Consider the following 16,776-nt stretch of genomic DNA (forward strand, 5'->3'; position numbering starts at 1 on the left):
GTTCAAGTCCCTGATTTAGGTTAAGACTTGAGTCAGTAAGGTGTAGGAAGTATGTCCTATACTGTGAGTCAGCAACTTATGTCGAGGAGCAACCTTAAGTGTCAGTCGAGGGTTCTGACGGCGTTACCCTGACATCTATTAATATTTTAATAGACTTGCCTTAACCGTGTTATATCTTCCTTGTATATTGATATGGTTGGCAGTGGCCCATAGTTATCTCTAGTTCTCCTTCTCGGGGGAACCAGTCAGATTCAGATGATTCAGATTCTGAGCGGACTCTGGATGTTGTAGCTGAGGAGACCCCCATGCCTCCTCTACCCAATGCTCCAGTTGCATCAGGAGGTGTGTCAGGACCTAGTGCCCGTCCTCGCTGGGTACGAAGGTCAGTGTCGGCTGTTAGGGATTTCCGTCCAGGATGTGGTCCCAGTTCCTCCACCTCGAGACCACCTGTTCCTCCATCCATTCTTTCAGGTGCATCATCCCCGATCCCTTACCATGTTCACCAAGCGGTGAACCAGTCTTTGATCAGAGAGCAGAGCCCAGGGTTAGCAGCTCAGCTTGACTAGATTCTGGTCGGGCTTTTCCAGGGCATCCCTGCCCCTTCACCAGATGTGCAGGAGAGAGTGCGATCCTTGACTCAGGCTGCTGTAGAGAGAGCCCGGACCATTGACCATTTCATTAGCTCCGAGTTTAGAGCTATTCAGTATCAGGATCTCGTGAACTGGTTGGTATTTGAGTTAGGAACCATCGGTGGTAGTGGCAGTGTTTAAATCAGAGTTGTTGCAGGGAGATACAGTGCTCAGAGTTAGTTATAGGAGTTCTATAGATGCTTTTCTTATGTATGTTTACTATGTATTGTGGTGGTATTAGGCGGGGCTGCTATGATAGTCAATTTTGTTGTGTATTTAGTATATTTGGAGTGTTGTACTATAGTTGTTAGATGGATTTGTACTGTTGTTGTACTATTGTTCTTTTATGATATTACTGTTGTTGGTTTTATCTTATTGCACTTTTGTTATTGCTGTTACTATTATTGTTGTATTTGTTGCTGGATTTTGTTGAATTTAGTTATGCATCATGGGTGGACCCCAAATAAACAAGGAAGGGAATATTTAATTGTGACCGCATTCTCCTGATGCATAAAACTGTTGCTACCCAGGGGCACAATTTTTATATAAAACCTTTTTGTCGTGTTTCAGGAGAATGCCTCTCAAGAAAAATTTCCCGTCCAATTCCTCCAGCAGGAACTCTGAAGGGGGCCCAGTCATGGATGGATTACTAGATTTGTTGCGCCAACAGTCTAATCAGATGGCTCAGCAGCAAGAACAATTCCAGCAGCAGCAACAGCAATTCCTGCAACAGCAGCAACAACAATAGCAATTTATACAACAATAAAACCAACAAATCCAACAACAGCTGCAGCTCCAACAGCAACCCCAGCCAAGAGAGTCAAACCAGACTGTTAGCTTCAAGTCTTTTCAGTCAGTTAAACCCCCAGAGTTTAAGGTGAGGTAGATCTGATTGCTGCTAGGAGTTGGCTTAAGGAAATGGAGAAAGCCTTCACCCTTATTCAGGTTAGTGATGATTCTAAGTCGGATTATGACAGTTACTTTCTTAAAGGTGAAGCTAGTTTTTGGTGGGAATTTGTGCGTGCATTAGAAGGAGAAGGCCCTGTCTCTTGGGCCAGATTTACGGAGTTGTTTCTAGAGAAGTATTTTCCAGATTGCTTGCAGAGTCAGTTGGAAGTAGATTTTTTGGAATTTAAGAAAGGAGAAAAGAGTGTGGCTGAGTATGAGCCCAAGTTTACGGAGTTGGCCCGACTAGCCCCTGGATATGTGAATATTGAAATTCAGAAAGCTAGAAGATTCCAGCAAGGACTGAAACTGGAAGTTCGTAGTGGAGTGGTGGCCCTACAAATTAAAACGTATACCTCGGTAGTTCAAGCCGCCCTGGTGATTGAGAGTGATCAGAAGTTGGCCTCTAAGGAAAGGAGTGATAAGAAGAGAAGGTTTGAAGGTGGTATAGGTAATGCAGACCAGAAGGAGTCTAGTCAGAAGTTCCCAAGGAAGTTTGGCCGGAATAGGAATAAGAGATTTAGAAGGCAAAGTATGGCTCAGACGAGTTCCGGTGTCATATCAGTTGCCTCTGCCCCAGTTCAATTAACCAGACCAGTTGTGGATTATAAGTTATGTGGTAAAAAGCATAGTGGTCAGTGCAGGAAGGATGTCCAGTGCTTTAAATGTGATAAAAAGGGTCATTATACGTTAGAGTGTAACATAGGAAACTTCAGAGTCACCTACTTTAAGTGTGGTAAGGTTGGGCACATCTCTGGAAACTGAAAGACGGCTACTCAAGGCAGCGTAGGAGGGAGTGAATCTCAAGGACCAGTAACTAGCACAGCAAGAGCCGGAACCTTTAAGATGACCAAGAGATCCAATGCTCAGGATTCAGATATGGTTGCAGGAATGCTTTCTCTAAATTATGTGCCTGTTAAAGTTTTATTTGATTCAGGAGCATCTAAGTATTTTATATATAAATAATGGGTAAGTAATATGGATTTGATGTTGGAGGATCTAAATGAGCCCTTGTCTATAGAGGTAGCTAACCAGGATAAAGTTTCAGTAAACCAATTTTGTCCTAGGTGTCAAATAGAAATTTGTGGGTATTTCTTTTCAGTGGATTTAATACCCTTTCAGTTAGGAGAGTTTGATGTAATTCTAGGAATGGATTGGTTGTCCCAGCATAAGGCAAATATTATTTGTAAGAAAAAAAAAGTTTTGTTATATACAGAAGATAGTAAAAAGATAATTTATCAAGGACAGAAGCAGGAAAATAAATTTCTTTCGATACTGGAAGCAAAAAATTTATTGAGACAAGGATGTGAAGCGTATTTAGGCCATGTCGTGGACATTGAGAAGAAGTTACCCGGATTGGAAGAAATTTCAGTAGTTAGTGAATTTTCCGATGTGTTTCCAAATGAGTTACCAGGATTACCACCCGATCGGGAGATTGAGTTTTCTATTGATCTAATTCCGGGAGCAGAACCAGTTTCAAAGGCACCCTACCGTATGGCCCCAGTAGAAATGAAAGAGCTAGCTTAACAACTTCATGAACTTTTGGATAAAGGGGTAATTAGACCAAGTGTATCCCCGTGGGGCGCACCAGTGTTATTTGTGAAAAAGAAGGACGGAAGCATGAGATTGTGTATTGACTATCGAGAGTTGAACAAGTTAACCGTCAAGAATAAGTAGCCTCTTCCCAGGATTGATGACTTGTTCGACCAACTTAAGGGAGCATGTTACTTTTCGAAGATCGATTTAAGATCGTGCTATCATCAATTGAAGATCAAGCCTGAAGATATACCGAAGACTGCCTTTCAAACCAGGTAGGGTCATTATGAGTTCCTAGTAATGTCATCTGGATTAACTAACGCACCAGCAGCTTTCATGGATTTAATGAACCGGGTGTTTAAGGAGTATCTGGATAAGTTTGTTATTGTATTTATTGATGACATCCTCATCTACTCAAAGACCGAAGACGATCATGCCGAACATCTGAGGATTGTTTTGCAACGGCTGAGGGAAAAATAGCTATATGCTAAGTTCTCAAAATGTGAATTTTGGCTAGAGGAGGTTCAGTTTTTGGGTCATATAGTGAGTAAGGATGGTATTAAGATAGACCCAGCGAAGATTGAAGCTGTATCCAGATGGGAACAACCGAAGACCCCGGCAGAAATTAGAAGTTTTCTTGGATTGGCAGGCTATTACCGAAGATTTGTGAAGGACTTTGCCAAGATTGCAACCCCGTTGACCAAGCTAACCCGAAAGAATGAGAGATTTGTTTGGATGGAGAAATGAGAAGAAAGCTTCCAAGAGCTAAAGAAAAGGCTAGTGACAGCACCAGTATTAGCATTACCAGATGAAACAGGGAATTTCGTAATTTACAGTGATGCTTCTCTCAAAGGATTAGGTTGTGTGCTAATGCAACATGACAAGGTTATCGTGTATGCGTCTAGGCAGTTAAAGCCCCATGAGCAGAAATATCCAGTTCATGATCTTGAGTTGGCAGCTATAGTGTTTGCTTTGAAGTTATGGCGTCATTACCTGTACGGAGAGAAATGTGATATCTATACGGATCATAAAAGCTTAAAGTATATATTCACCCAAAAGAATTTAAACATGAGACAAAGGAGATGGTTGGAATTGATTAAGGACTATGATTGTTCGATTAATTATCACCTAGGTAAGGCCAATGTGGTGGCTGATGCCTTAAGTAGAAAAGAGAAATTAAATATGGCTCGTATTGCGGATGAATTAGCCCGAGATTTAGAAAATATGGAGACTGAAGTTCGAGTATCAAGTGGAGGTCAGGAGCAGCTATACGAGATTACTTTCCAGCCAGTGTTAATGGAAAAGATTAAAAGGTGTCAAGAAGGAGTTATGGAACAAGAATTGGATGATCTGACAAGAGAAGAATTATGTACTCAAAAGAATAACCAAGGTTTATTTAGGTTTTCCTCTCACATTTGGAATCCTAATGTAGCAGAATTGAAGGATGAAATATTGCACGAAGCGCACAACTCTAGGTTTTCTATCCACCTCGGTAGCATGAAGATGTACCAAGATTTAAAGAAGCACTTCTGGTGGCCAGGAATGAAGAAAGAGATTGCGAATTGGGTCAGTAAGTGTCACATGTGTCAGATGGTAAAAGCAGAGCATCAAAGGCCCAGTGGATTTCATGGTGGGTTTGCCGAAGACAAGATCGAATCATGATGCCATTTGGGTAATCATTGATAGATTGACCAAGTCAGCGCATTTCCTTCTGAATAATGAAAGGTATTCTTTGGAAAAGCTAGTTAAAAGATATTTGGATGAGATAGTTACCAAACATGGAGTACTTGTGTCTATAGTATCAGATCAAGATCCAAGATTTAATTCGAGGTTTTGGACAAAATTTCAAGAATGTTTAGGAACTAAGTTAAATATGAGCACTGCTTATCATCCTCAAACTGATGGCCAAAGTGAGAGAACGATTCAGACGATCGAAGATATGTTAAGAGTATGTGCTTTGGATTTCAAGGAAAATTGGGATGATCATTTACCGTTGATAGAATTTTCTTATAATAACAGCTACCATGCCAGCATTGGAATGCCACCTTATGAAACCTTATATGGACGAAAGTGTAGATCACCTCTGTGTTGGGATAAGGTAGGAGAAAAGAAAGTGTTAGGACCTGAATTAGTACAGCAGACGAAAGAGGCAGTGGTGTTAATTTGGAAAAGATTGGAAGCCGCTCAGGACAGACAGAAGAAGAATACAGATTTACATCGAAAGGACATGAACTTCGAAATAGGATCATTGGTATTACTAAAGGTTTCTCCATGGAAGGGGTTGATTCGATTTGGTCAGAAAGGTAAACTGAGTCCGAGATATATAGGACCATTCGAAGTTTTAAGTCAAATAGGAAAAGTTGCATACGAGATAGCTCTACCCCCGCAGTGGCAGCATATTCATAATATATTTCATGTCTCCATGTTGAAGCCGTATATTCATGATTCGAATCAAGTAATCGAATATGAACCGATCGAGCTTCAATCAGATTTGTCCTATGTGGATCAACAATCCAGATATTAGATCGTAAGGAGCATGTACTTAGAAATAAATCTATCCCTATAGTTAAAGTACTTTGGAGAAACCCTAGGGTAGAAGAGTCTACCTGGGAATTAGAATCAGATATGCTTGACAAATATCCTCACTTATTTGATTAGTTAAGATTATGAGGGCAGAATCTTTTTAAGGGGGGAAGGATATAACGACTCGTACATCTTTGTAATATTTAAATATGTAATTATTGTATAGATATATTAAATAAAGAATTTTGTATTAATTATGGTCCCTGTGTCTGACTTACTATTGTTTATATGTGATTGTTGGATTGTGTGGTGTGTTTGGATAATTAACTGCTGCACCATTTTATTTTATTTTACTTTTAAAAAGTGATTTTATGACAATCCTATTTTTAAAATTATTTGGGTTGTCTCTAAAATTGTTTTTATGATTTTATAATCTTAATGATTATTTTTGGGATTTTATAAAATTTACAAAGCAATATTTAGTTAATTATTTATTCTTAAATGATTTTCTGATTTCATTTAACTGGAAAATCCATTTTTAATTCTAGGATTCTTCAAAAATTATGAAACTCATATTTTCTTATGTTTACAATATTCTGAGAATTTTAAAATTATTTTTGTAATTTTCGAGATTAATCTTACTCGCGCGTTGTTTCGTTTATTCATTAAATGCGGGTATAAGTTGTGTTTGTAAAATGTTTTGAAAATTATGAAAATTTTATTTTAGTAACTTCAGATTATTTGTGATATTTTGAGACTATTTTAGAATTTTTCCGATGAACTTTAGCGCACAGCCGGTACATGATTTTAACAGGAAAGGATAAAAGCAGCAGGCTAATAAATAAAACTGGGACACGTGGCATATACAACACACGTGTCCAGACCTTATTTCTTTTCTTTCTTTCTCTGTTATTCCCTTCCCAAACGAGCCTTGTTTTGTCTCTCTCTCCTCTCAAATCTCTCTCGCTCTCGTCTCTCCTCTCTCCCTCTTTCACTCAAATCCCTGGGTTCCTTTCGATTTCCTTCCGTTTAATTCCTGGTAATTATTTTGCCACTTGATTCTCCTATTTTGCTGTTGTTTTTCTTTCTTGTTTCACCACCGTTGCCGCCGATTTCCGGCGTGGTGGCGGCGGTGTGGTCGTGTTTGATATATATATACGGATATGTATATATATATATATATGTATATGTGTGTGTTTATGTGTGCATGTGTGTAGTGTGTGTCTGTGAGTTATGCTGTGTGTTTTTGCAGCGGCGACGACCGCGTGTGGCCGTGCGGTGCCGTGTTTTTGTTGCTAGCTCGCCGGTTGTTGGTTTGGGTTGGTTCTGTTTGCAGTTGGGCCTGTAACTTGGGCTTGGCTGTTGGATTTGTGTTGGGCTTTTATTAGCCCGTGTGTGTGCAGTGGTTTGGGCTATTGAAATTTTTTTAATTTTTAATTTCCTTTTTGCTGCCGGAAATTTTTGATTAAAATCCATGATATCAAATGATAAATTAGGTGAGCGATAATTTCGATCGGTGAAATTTATTCGGACACCCGTATATTTTCGGGCACCAATAAATTTTACCGCCGCGCGCGATGAATTATTTTACGAGCGCACGGTGGGCGGTGATGACCCTGTTCTGAGTCCTAAATATTTTAATACATAAAACCACTCGTATAAATTATTTCCGGGACTAAGAATTTATTTATGTAGCAGTTTAAATTGATTTGTTGGGAATTGACGTCGATTGATGTTTCGACGGGTAGGTCTATAAACAGAGGAGTCGCTGTCCAAATTTTTCTAGAAATTACCTTTAATTAAGAATCGAGTGTATATATCTCGTTCAATACAAATTGACCCCTGGTTGCTATGTGCACTATTATTGCTTGTATATTATTATTATTATTGATATGCACACGAGTCGAGAATTGTATCGTTGGGTAATTAGTTAGTGAGGAAACGTCAAGCATCATCGGTCATTTAACCTAGGTTGTTTCGATTTCGTAGGTTTGAGTCGAAGGACCAGTAGTGAAGTCAAGTAGAGTCAAGTCAGTGTCAGTGCAATGTTTCGCAAGGCAAGTACCCCTGAACTAATCTTTTACAGTTTAGTCTATATGAATAGTTGTTGATTTAAATTATGTACTGGAACAGAACGTTTTAAGTTACGTATTCCCCGTATTTAAATATGTTTTATTAACTGATGTTTTGGGGAAAAAGTAACTTCTGAAAATGCCTATCTCTAGATTGTGATTAAAATTTAAAAGGATTTTTGGAATGTGTGTTGTAATCATTTAAAAAGAGATTGGTAAATTTGATTTTGAAAACTGGATAAACACGAATCAAGTATTGGATGGTCAGTGGCGTAAGAGGCCCGTTATTAGGTAACGGCCCAGCATGGTTGCGTAAGAGGCTAAGTCGGATGCGCGCACTGGTAGGCCGCTTAGTCCAGCATGACAGAGACCTAGCTAGTCTCTGAGTTCCGGAACAAATTGTGGTGGGATAGACGATCAGCTGTCCCTAGAATTCATCCACTTTTATATCTGACTTTGGTTTAATAGTTCCCGTAATGGAACAAATGGTTTATGGTCCTCGTAACGGGACAGATGATTTATGGGTCCAGCAATGGACAGTGGTTTTGGAAAGGAAATAGCATGCTAAAATTGAACTCTTGTATTTTGATACAGCACACTACTGATGATATTATTTTACAGAGCATGCTAGTTTTGATATCCAGTTTATACCTATTTTTACGGATTTTTCGTAAACTAGTTTTGATATATGTTCCTATACTGTTTTTATACATCCTGTTTTACTGGTTATTCATATAGAGGTACTGTTGAGCAATGGATTGCTCACCCTTGCAGCTTGTTTTGTATTTATTTATTGCAGATGTCTAGAAGACCAGGTCAGCATAGAGTGTCAGCCCCCTCCGGTCCCGGCTCCTCTGAGGTAGTTTGTATCAGACCTTGATGTCTGATGAGTTGCTGTAATAAGTTAGGATGTCGGATCTTGAATAAGTTAGTGTTGTTTTGTAACCTAAATAATACTTGAACCTGCATCGGCTCCTGGTTTGGGGTCGTGTGTTATAATAAAGTTTATTTTGTAGTTTATGTTGTAGTTTATTATATTTTGGTGATGTCAGCCCCTGATCCCGGGGTTATATCATGGTATAGCAAGAAACAACAATCTGTGTCAACTTCCACAGCTGAGGCTGAATACATAGCTGCTGAAAGTTGTTGTGCTCAAGTGCTTTGGATTTGAAATTAGCTAATGGACTATGTCCTAGTGTTACACAAAATTCCAATTATGTGTGACAATACTAGTGCTATATCTATTGTGGCTAATCAAGTTAATCATTCTAGAACAAAGCACATTGATGTAAGGTACCACTTTATTAGAGAACATGCTGCAAATGGTACCATTGAGCTAATTTTTGTTCCAACAGAAAAATATCTAGCTGACATTTTTACTAGCATTTTATAGTGTGTGCCCATAGGCACATGCTAGGATTTAATGCTTGATGAGTTGTCCACAAAATATTGGTGGAGAGCTTATTAATAATGATGGACCCCCTGCATGCACAAAAATCTCCACCAGTAAAATTTTTACAACTCATCAATCACACTTTTTTAGCATGTGCCCATACGCGCACACTAGACAAACTGTTTTTACTAAACCTTTAGATGAAGAAACCTTCAATAGACTTGTAGGTGAAATTGGAATGTTAAACTCTTCATCCTAAAGGCAAGAACTCAGCTAGATTGTTGCAGCAGATTAATTTCTAGTAAATCAAAATTAATTTGATTTAAATTGGAAATTAACTGGAATATGATTTATAAATATTTCAGAAATCCATGCATATTTATTTTTCAAAATTCAAAATTTAGCTTGGAATTTTTCAATTCTAAGAAAACTATCTAAATGTTGATTTGCATGTTCAATATATAAAATTAGCACAAGACAGAATCAAAGTGATCAAAAGAATATAGAGAACTGAATTCTCAATAAGTATAATTGACTTATCGACAAGTCATCTTAAGTCTTCTCGAGTGAGTTCTCGATAAGTCAATTTTCTGACCTCTCGAGGGACTTCTCGATAAGCTTTATTATGACTTATCGATAAGTCATTGTAGAGTTCTCTATAATTGTTAACTCACAGAGTTCTCTACAAGTATATTGTTAGACTTATAAATAACTCAGAATTAGGATAATTTAATTCAATAAATTATTTTTGTAAAATACTTTTGATAAAATCATTCTGATTTTATTTTGACTTATTCAAATAAAAATTGGAAACAATTCAGTCCATTTAGGACAAACTAGGTATTTATTAGACATCTCGACAAGTCATTTTCTAGTTCTCGATAAGAGTCAGGAAAATGACATATCGATATGTATTTATTCTTTTAAAATGACTTCTCGATAAAAAAATCCAAAACGTAAATACCCAGACATCTCGACATACACATCCCTACGCCTTCGAGAACTCTAAGTGACCTAAAATTTTCAAATCTAAACCGATTTCTCTCTCGTTTCGAACTCTTTCTCTTCAAATTTTCTTACCCACTAAACTTCATACTCTTCTCAATGGCCTCAAACACTATTGTACCCTATATCCCAAAAGAAACCAATTTTCTTGCATTTCTGGATGCAAATTAAGCTCCTGAAGCTTTCAAAATCTTTATGAAGTTTATGTTTGAAACATATTTTGTGGCGCTCTTATTTCTAATCATGTACTCTAATTGGATGTGTTGAGGGATTTATGTATTACAACAGTGATAAAAAAGTGGTACATGAGAATCAGGCTGCATCAATTGTGATAAATTATACAAGGGCCAACAGGTGGAGATTTCTGAGAATGATGTCAACATGGCTTTGGGCATACCTACTGACAGGCTGGTGGAGGTTTCAACCCAGGAGGAGCTTTATGAATTCATGGACTTCATCAATTATTCTAAAAGAATTAATCTAGCAAGCATGAACAAAAAGAACCTGAGGAGGGAATGGTCTTTTCTTTTTGATTCAGTAATAAGGGCCTTCACCTGTAGAAAGTCAGGGTTTGACAACATTTCAAGTGTTGTCCAGAAGATGGTCTACTCAATGGCTCACAACAAACAGATCAATGTAGGACACTACATCTTGGAGGAATTGAGCACCAGACTAACAATGCCATTAGCATCAAGAGGTAAGGAAATATTTCTTCCTAGATTTATTATGTATGCTTTTAATTATAAAGTAAATGACATACATATACTAGATGGTGTAGATAGATCATTAATAGGCAATTGTAAGCAAGTGTCCAAAATTCTATTTGGATCACTAATTACAAAGAATAAGGTGCAGGTGGGTCTTAAATTAACTCCATTCATGTTGGAGAAATTTAGGACTTATCCCTATCATATGCCTGACATGAGGTCTAATGTAAGTCAACCTAGTGCAGTAATGGTCCCTGAACTTGTGGAAGTACAAACACAGGATCACCAACAGGGACCTTCCAATACTGAGACCCCTTTTTCTATACCAGTAGCTGCTAGGAAGCCAACCAATTCATCCTCTCAAAGGGTGAAGTGAGTAAAAAGAAGAGAAAGCAGGCACCCCTACTAATTATCAATGAGAGTGGTGAGGATGACACACAAATAGAGTCTACCTTAGTCAAGAAACCAAATAAGACTAAAAACTTAGAGCTGACCACTCAAGCCACCTCTGCATCCTGTCAAAATGATATAGTTATAAAATAGGGACAAAAATAGTCTCTAGGGGCATCCTTTCAACAGAGTGTCTCTATTGAAAAGAGCACTCTCCCTAGTGTACCCTGTAAACATTCTGCACAATAATCACTTGAACAAATTCAAGTGTATGAAAGGAGACATAAGGATGGCACACACAAGGAGAGCACATCACTTGAAGCTCCCTCCTCTATTGAGGGGGAGCTGCCAACACTCCAATCTGAGATTCAAATTTAATTTCTAAAATTTCTTCATCTTATAATCAAACACTTGAATCTAATCCTCAAATGTTTCCAACTTCAAATTACATGGTTCAAGAAACCTTTCTCACCACCTAGACACCAAATCTAGATGGGGAGAGGCTACTAGCTGGGGTAGACCTTGATGACACAATCACAAACATGGGGGATCCATTAGTTCTTACTGAAGACTCCATGGTAGTTATAGATGCACCTTTATATGCAAATTAACCTTCACAGATTGTAAGGTTTGAGGGTAGTACTCCTGAGGGGGAGCTATCTAAATCCTATCCAATTCAATTGGAGGTTCCTATTACAGAAATAACTCCCCTCAAAACCCTAGATGAAATTGGACTAACAATTGAAGCTAGGAGTTCAATTGTCAATGATTCTGCTATAGGGGAGGCAAGTTTAGCACATTCAAGTGCAAACTCACTGCAAAATGAGCTAGGGTTTGAGACTAGAGTACATGTTAGGTCCCGAATTATCGTAGAAGGGGGGTTGAATACGATAATCACTAAATTAAAAAATTCTTTCGAATCTTTTGCGGATATCAAATTTAGAGCTCGGTTAGTGGTTTCGTGTTCTTGAGAGGAATAGTGTTTGGAATAGTAAAACGAGGCACACAGGATATTCGGGGAAGTATATATTCGTATATAAATCCGCGAGGGGTGTTGCTACACTCTGGTAAATAAATTAACCAGCTACAATCTAAGAACAACAAAGTTCCTAGCTTCTACAAAGATCAACAAATTAAATCATATAAAATGTTCTAGCTTTTGTCTGTCTAAGAATTTAATTACCCGGTAACGATTATAATGCCCCTATGAATATACAAGAGTTAAATCGGGCATTATAACTTTACTCCGATGAGAAGATTAACGGATACAGATTTGGGTGTATATCTCCCCTGTCTCTCTTTGCTTCAATTCTTCAACTCTCTTGGGAGAGATGTAATAACCCCAAAATTTTGGACTTTTGTAACCCTTATGAATAGTGATTTTGCTGATTATCCTGAATAAGAAAACTTTTCATGCCTCACTTTGTAGAGGTTCTTTTATTGTTATTCTGAGATCTTATTAGTACTCTATATGGTATATAAGTGTATGTAAAGATCGTCAGAATCCAATTCGAACACTTTGATTTTTCCCGAAAATCCACCAGATACCGAAAGAATTGAGTATAAGGTAACAGGATAAAAAGGATTTAAATTCAAGGATTATAAGAGGGGATCATAAAAAGGAATATAATGTATTGAGAAAGGTTAAGGGAACCCAAGTAATAAGATCCCAGGTATGATCCCTCAAACGATAAACGAGAACAAAAGTTAAGCGAACCGTATAACAGATCAGCGATCATTAGCCAAGTGATTAGGAGTTAATCAAAGGGGTTAGTGGATGATGATGTCATCACACCAACAAGAGAAGGACAACTGTAACAAGATGACATAGAAGGATGACATAAGCATGACCAAAAAGGGAAGGAATTGTTGGTTAATTTTAAGCCATTCATTTTTTTTACCATGGTAAAAGGTTAATTAACAAAACAAAAAGGGAAAACAACCAAGAAAACATCATCTTCTCCCCCCTCATTCTTTGCTCTCGGCTTTTCCATGAAAAGAAAAGGAGAAATTTTCAAAATTCAAGCTACACACCTTTAAAAATTAAGAGGTTTGTTTCCTTAGCTTCCATAATTCATGACTTAGTTATGTTATGAGTTTGAAGCCAAGATTCCAAGGTTTACTAAGCTAATCAATTCATCAAAGTTCTTGATGAATAGTGTTTTCAAGAAACTAACTTTGTGTTTTCTTATGTTTTCTTCAAGATCCAAGCTTAGTAGAGATAGTTAGGGGTTACTTAAGGCTTCCTAAGTGATTCTCCACTCTCCAAGGAATGTATAACTTCTCAAACCCTTAATCTTAAGTTTTGTTGGTTTGGTACTCATAATATTTAGATGATGGGTTAAGTGTAATGGGTGTGTACTCATGTTTAGAGCTTGTTATGAGTAGTATAGTTCATGAGAAGCATGGTTATTGAAAATTTAGAGATTGGTTGGTTTTGTAATGTTTTTGGAATGGTAAATCTTGATTATTAGTTAATGAACTTAAGTAAGCTCTTAGTTCATGATTGGGAAGTAGTATAAATTGGAAATCTTGAGTTGTTGGGGCTGTTGAAGTAAATAATGGATGAAGTTTGGTTGTAGTGGTGATTGTGGGTTGAATTGTGAATTGATTGGAATGGTTTAAATTTGGTAATCGCGTAACCATAGCCGTCGTAATGCCCGATTTACCCTAGACTGCTTTTGTTTTTAACATCAGGACCCGTGAACTCACTTTTAGGTTTTTACCATTGCCATGATTAGATAGTTCATGTTACGAGCTTCGTTTTGATATGTGGTTCGCTTAAATCCGATGTACGGTTTAGGAGAAACGACCATTTTAAGTAACGGCGTTTCGCGACCGAACCATTACCCCTCGCCTTACTTTGAAACCTTGGTTAAGGCCCTTAAATGACTAATTGGAATATGAAACAATTATGTAAAGTGGATTAGGTAGTTGGTAGGGTACTCACGAAAGAATCTCCTTAAAATTCCTAATGGTTAATTTATTAAAAATGGTGGAGCCGAGGGTACTCGAGCGACATAAGTGAATCGTTAAACGCGAAAGCGAACGTTAGGGTCTAATTGGTTAAAGTATAGATTCTTAAGCGACTTTGGTTTAATTCCTACTTATATGCTGTTTATAGGTTACCAGACTCATCGCAGGACTTTTACCACCCCCAGTCGCTCAGGCAAGTTTTCTACCCGTTATACTGTTGTGATGATGTGTATATGTATATGCATTATCTTGTGATAGATGCATGATTGTTATTAGCAAATCTTGCGATATATTGGAGCATGTTGATATGGTTTATATGCATGCCTGTTTCATAATATTGGTATCTAACTGTTGATTCAAATGCGTATAAGTTGCATAATACCTATGCTAGAGATAAGCAGTAATTGCGTATACCCTTAGTATAGGGTACCCAAAGGTGAACATTTTCTAAAACCGGGAGTCGATGTTCCCGAGAATATTATATATATTTATATAGTCGATGTTCCCAAGAATATTATATATATTTATATATATATATATATAAATATAGTTTTCAAAACTATTAATTGAATAAGGTTTATTCGATAACTTTATTTTTATTAATGAATATTACTTTGAATATTCATTCGAGGACTTATGACTCCGTTTACTTTATTTAATGAATATTACTCTGAATATTCATTCGAGGACTTATGAATCCGTTTATTTTGTTTAATGAATATTACTTTGAATATTCATTTGAGGACTTATGACTCTGTTTATTCTATTTAATGAATATTATTTTGAATATTTATTCGAGGACTTATGACTTCACTTATTTACTAAATAATATTCTTTATTTTATTAAAGAATAATGTTTCGATAATTAAACTTATTTTCGATTATTCAAATAAAGATCATACTTTCGTATAAGTATATCTTTGGTTATTTAATATTCATTTTAAGTATGACTTTTAAAACTTCTACTTCAATTATTTTTATAAAGATTATTCTTTATGGGAATATTATTTAAATAATAATATTCAGATATTTCTAATATATTGAGACTGATTTATTTTATTAAATCGGCATTACTCCAAACATTCTTAAAAATGTTTTCGAGTCTTCAAAATGATTTTTAAAAGTTAGGGCGGATCCCAAAACTCATTTTTATATTTAAGATCCTCCTTTCGAAGGGGATTTAAATACTCGCTCAAAACCTGAGGGATCCGGCTCTGTGGTGTATTTTATATTCACAACGAGGTTGTTGTTTTGACAAATGAATTGATTACTTACCCAACATTCGGGAAGTAAGCCCATCTAATTGAGTCGGCATAAGTGACAGGCCGGGGTACGGTCTATCAAAGTGTAAGTGGCTGGGTGGCAGTCCATCAACGCGTAAGAGGCCGGGTGGCAGTCCAGCACAAGGTCCTAATGCGGCCAGGGTGATGACCGGTGGGGGATTCATCCATCTACTAGTAGAAAAGGTTACTTATTGGTATCTTTGCCTGATCAGCAAGATATCGGGTTTATGCCAAAATTCTTTTCTTTCCAAATTCATTGGATATTGCAACTCTGTTCATACTTTACATGACAGAGGTTTTCAGGAAATGTTTGAGAGATATATATATATGGATATATATATATATATATATCGGGACTTACTGAAGTATCTCATAACTTCATTTCATTCAATAATATTTCAAAGATTGAATCTATTCAAGTCTTATCTTGTAGTCTCATCTATGTGATGAACTTTTCAAACTGATTATACCTTGAACGGTGGTAGTTCAAGTAGTATTCGGAAAAGATATAAGTATATTGGAGTATCTTGTAACTTCATCTTTTCAACTTATATCTGGTTAATTATTATCTTATGCATGACAAAGATTTTCATAAAAACGTTGAGACAAGGTTAGATATATGAGATCACCTTGCAACAATATTTTTATACACTGATAAACAGGAACTCTGTGTATATTATGCATGGAAGAGGACTTCCAAAATTTTGAAAAGTATATATACATATATACTGAATATTTTGTGACTTGGTCGCGATAAGATATCAAACTTAGTTCATTCCTTTTTGACCAAGACTTTCATGAATACTATGAGGATGCTCACATATTGTAAATCATTATACATATTATATTGGTGGGCTTGTTGCTCACCCTTGCTTTCTTCTTTCATCACACAACAACAGATAGACAGGATGAACAGGACCAAGCTCCTAATTGGCGAGCGGATAGGAAACGGTCCGCAGTTTCCTGTAGGCGTTGATGCCGCTGTAGCTGAGGTAGGAATTACCAATAGGCTAGGCTTTCAACTTCTGATGTACCAGACTTATGTATCTATATGAATTGTAATAATGGCAAAGAAATGTAAATTTATTCAGAAACCCTTTTAAGGTGTAATGGCATATAATTGTGGAATAAAATGGCTCGTGTTATTTTTGGATATTCATCTCTGAGACTATAACTTGTGGTGTGTGTGTTTATTGTGGGGTCACAGTACAAAGTAGTTGATTGTTTATTAAGATTGGGTGTTATTAAGGGAAATGGAACTCGTGACAACCCGGATCCCCGACCCCGGATTTGGGGGTGTTACAGAAATGGTATCAG

The 16,776-nt window shown here is 37.0% G+C and overlaps 1 protein-coding gene across 1 annotated transcript; it reads left to right on the top strand.

Annotated features, from left to right (window-relative positions):
• Positions 1 to 1,547: 1,547 nt before the first annotated feature.
• On the top strand, positions 1,548 to 2,339 carry LOC141661104 (uncharacterized). Its single transcript, XM_074468082.1, has one exon. It carries the CDS (start codon positions 1,548 to 1,550, stop codon positions 2,337 to 2,339), a length of 792 nt encoding a protein of 263 aa, XP_074324183.1.
• The last annotated feature ends 14,437 nt before the right edge of the window (positions 2,340 to 16,776 follow it).

This window comes from Apium graveolens, chromosome 5, assembly GCF_009905375.1.
Source record: "Apium graveolens cultivar Ventura chromosome 5, ASM990537v1, whole genome shotgun sequence".
NCBI lineage: Eukaryota > Viridiplantae > Streptophyta > Magnoliopsida > Apiales > Apiaceae > Apium > Apium graveolens.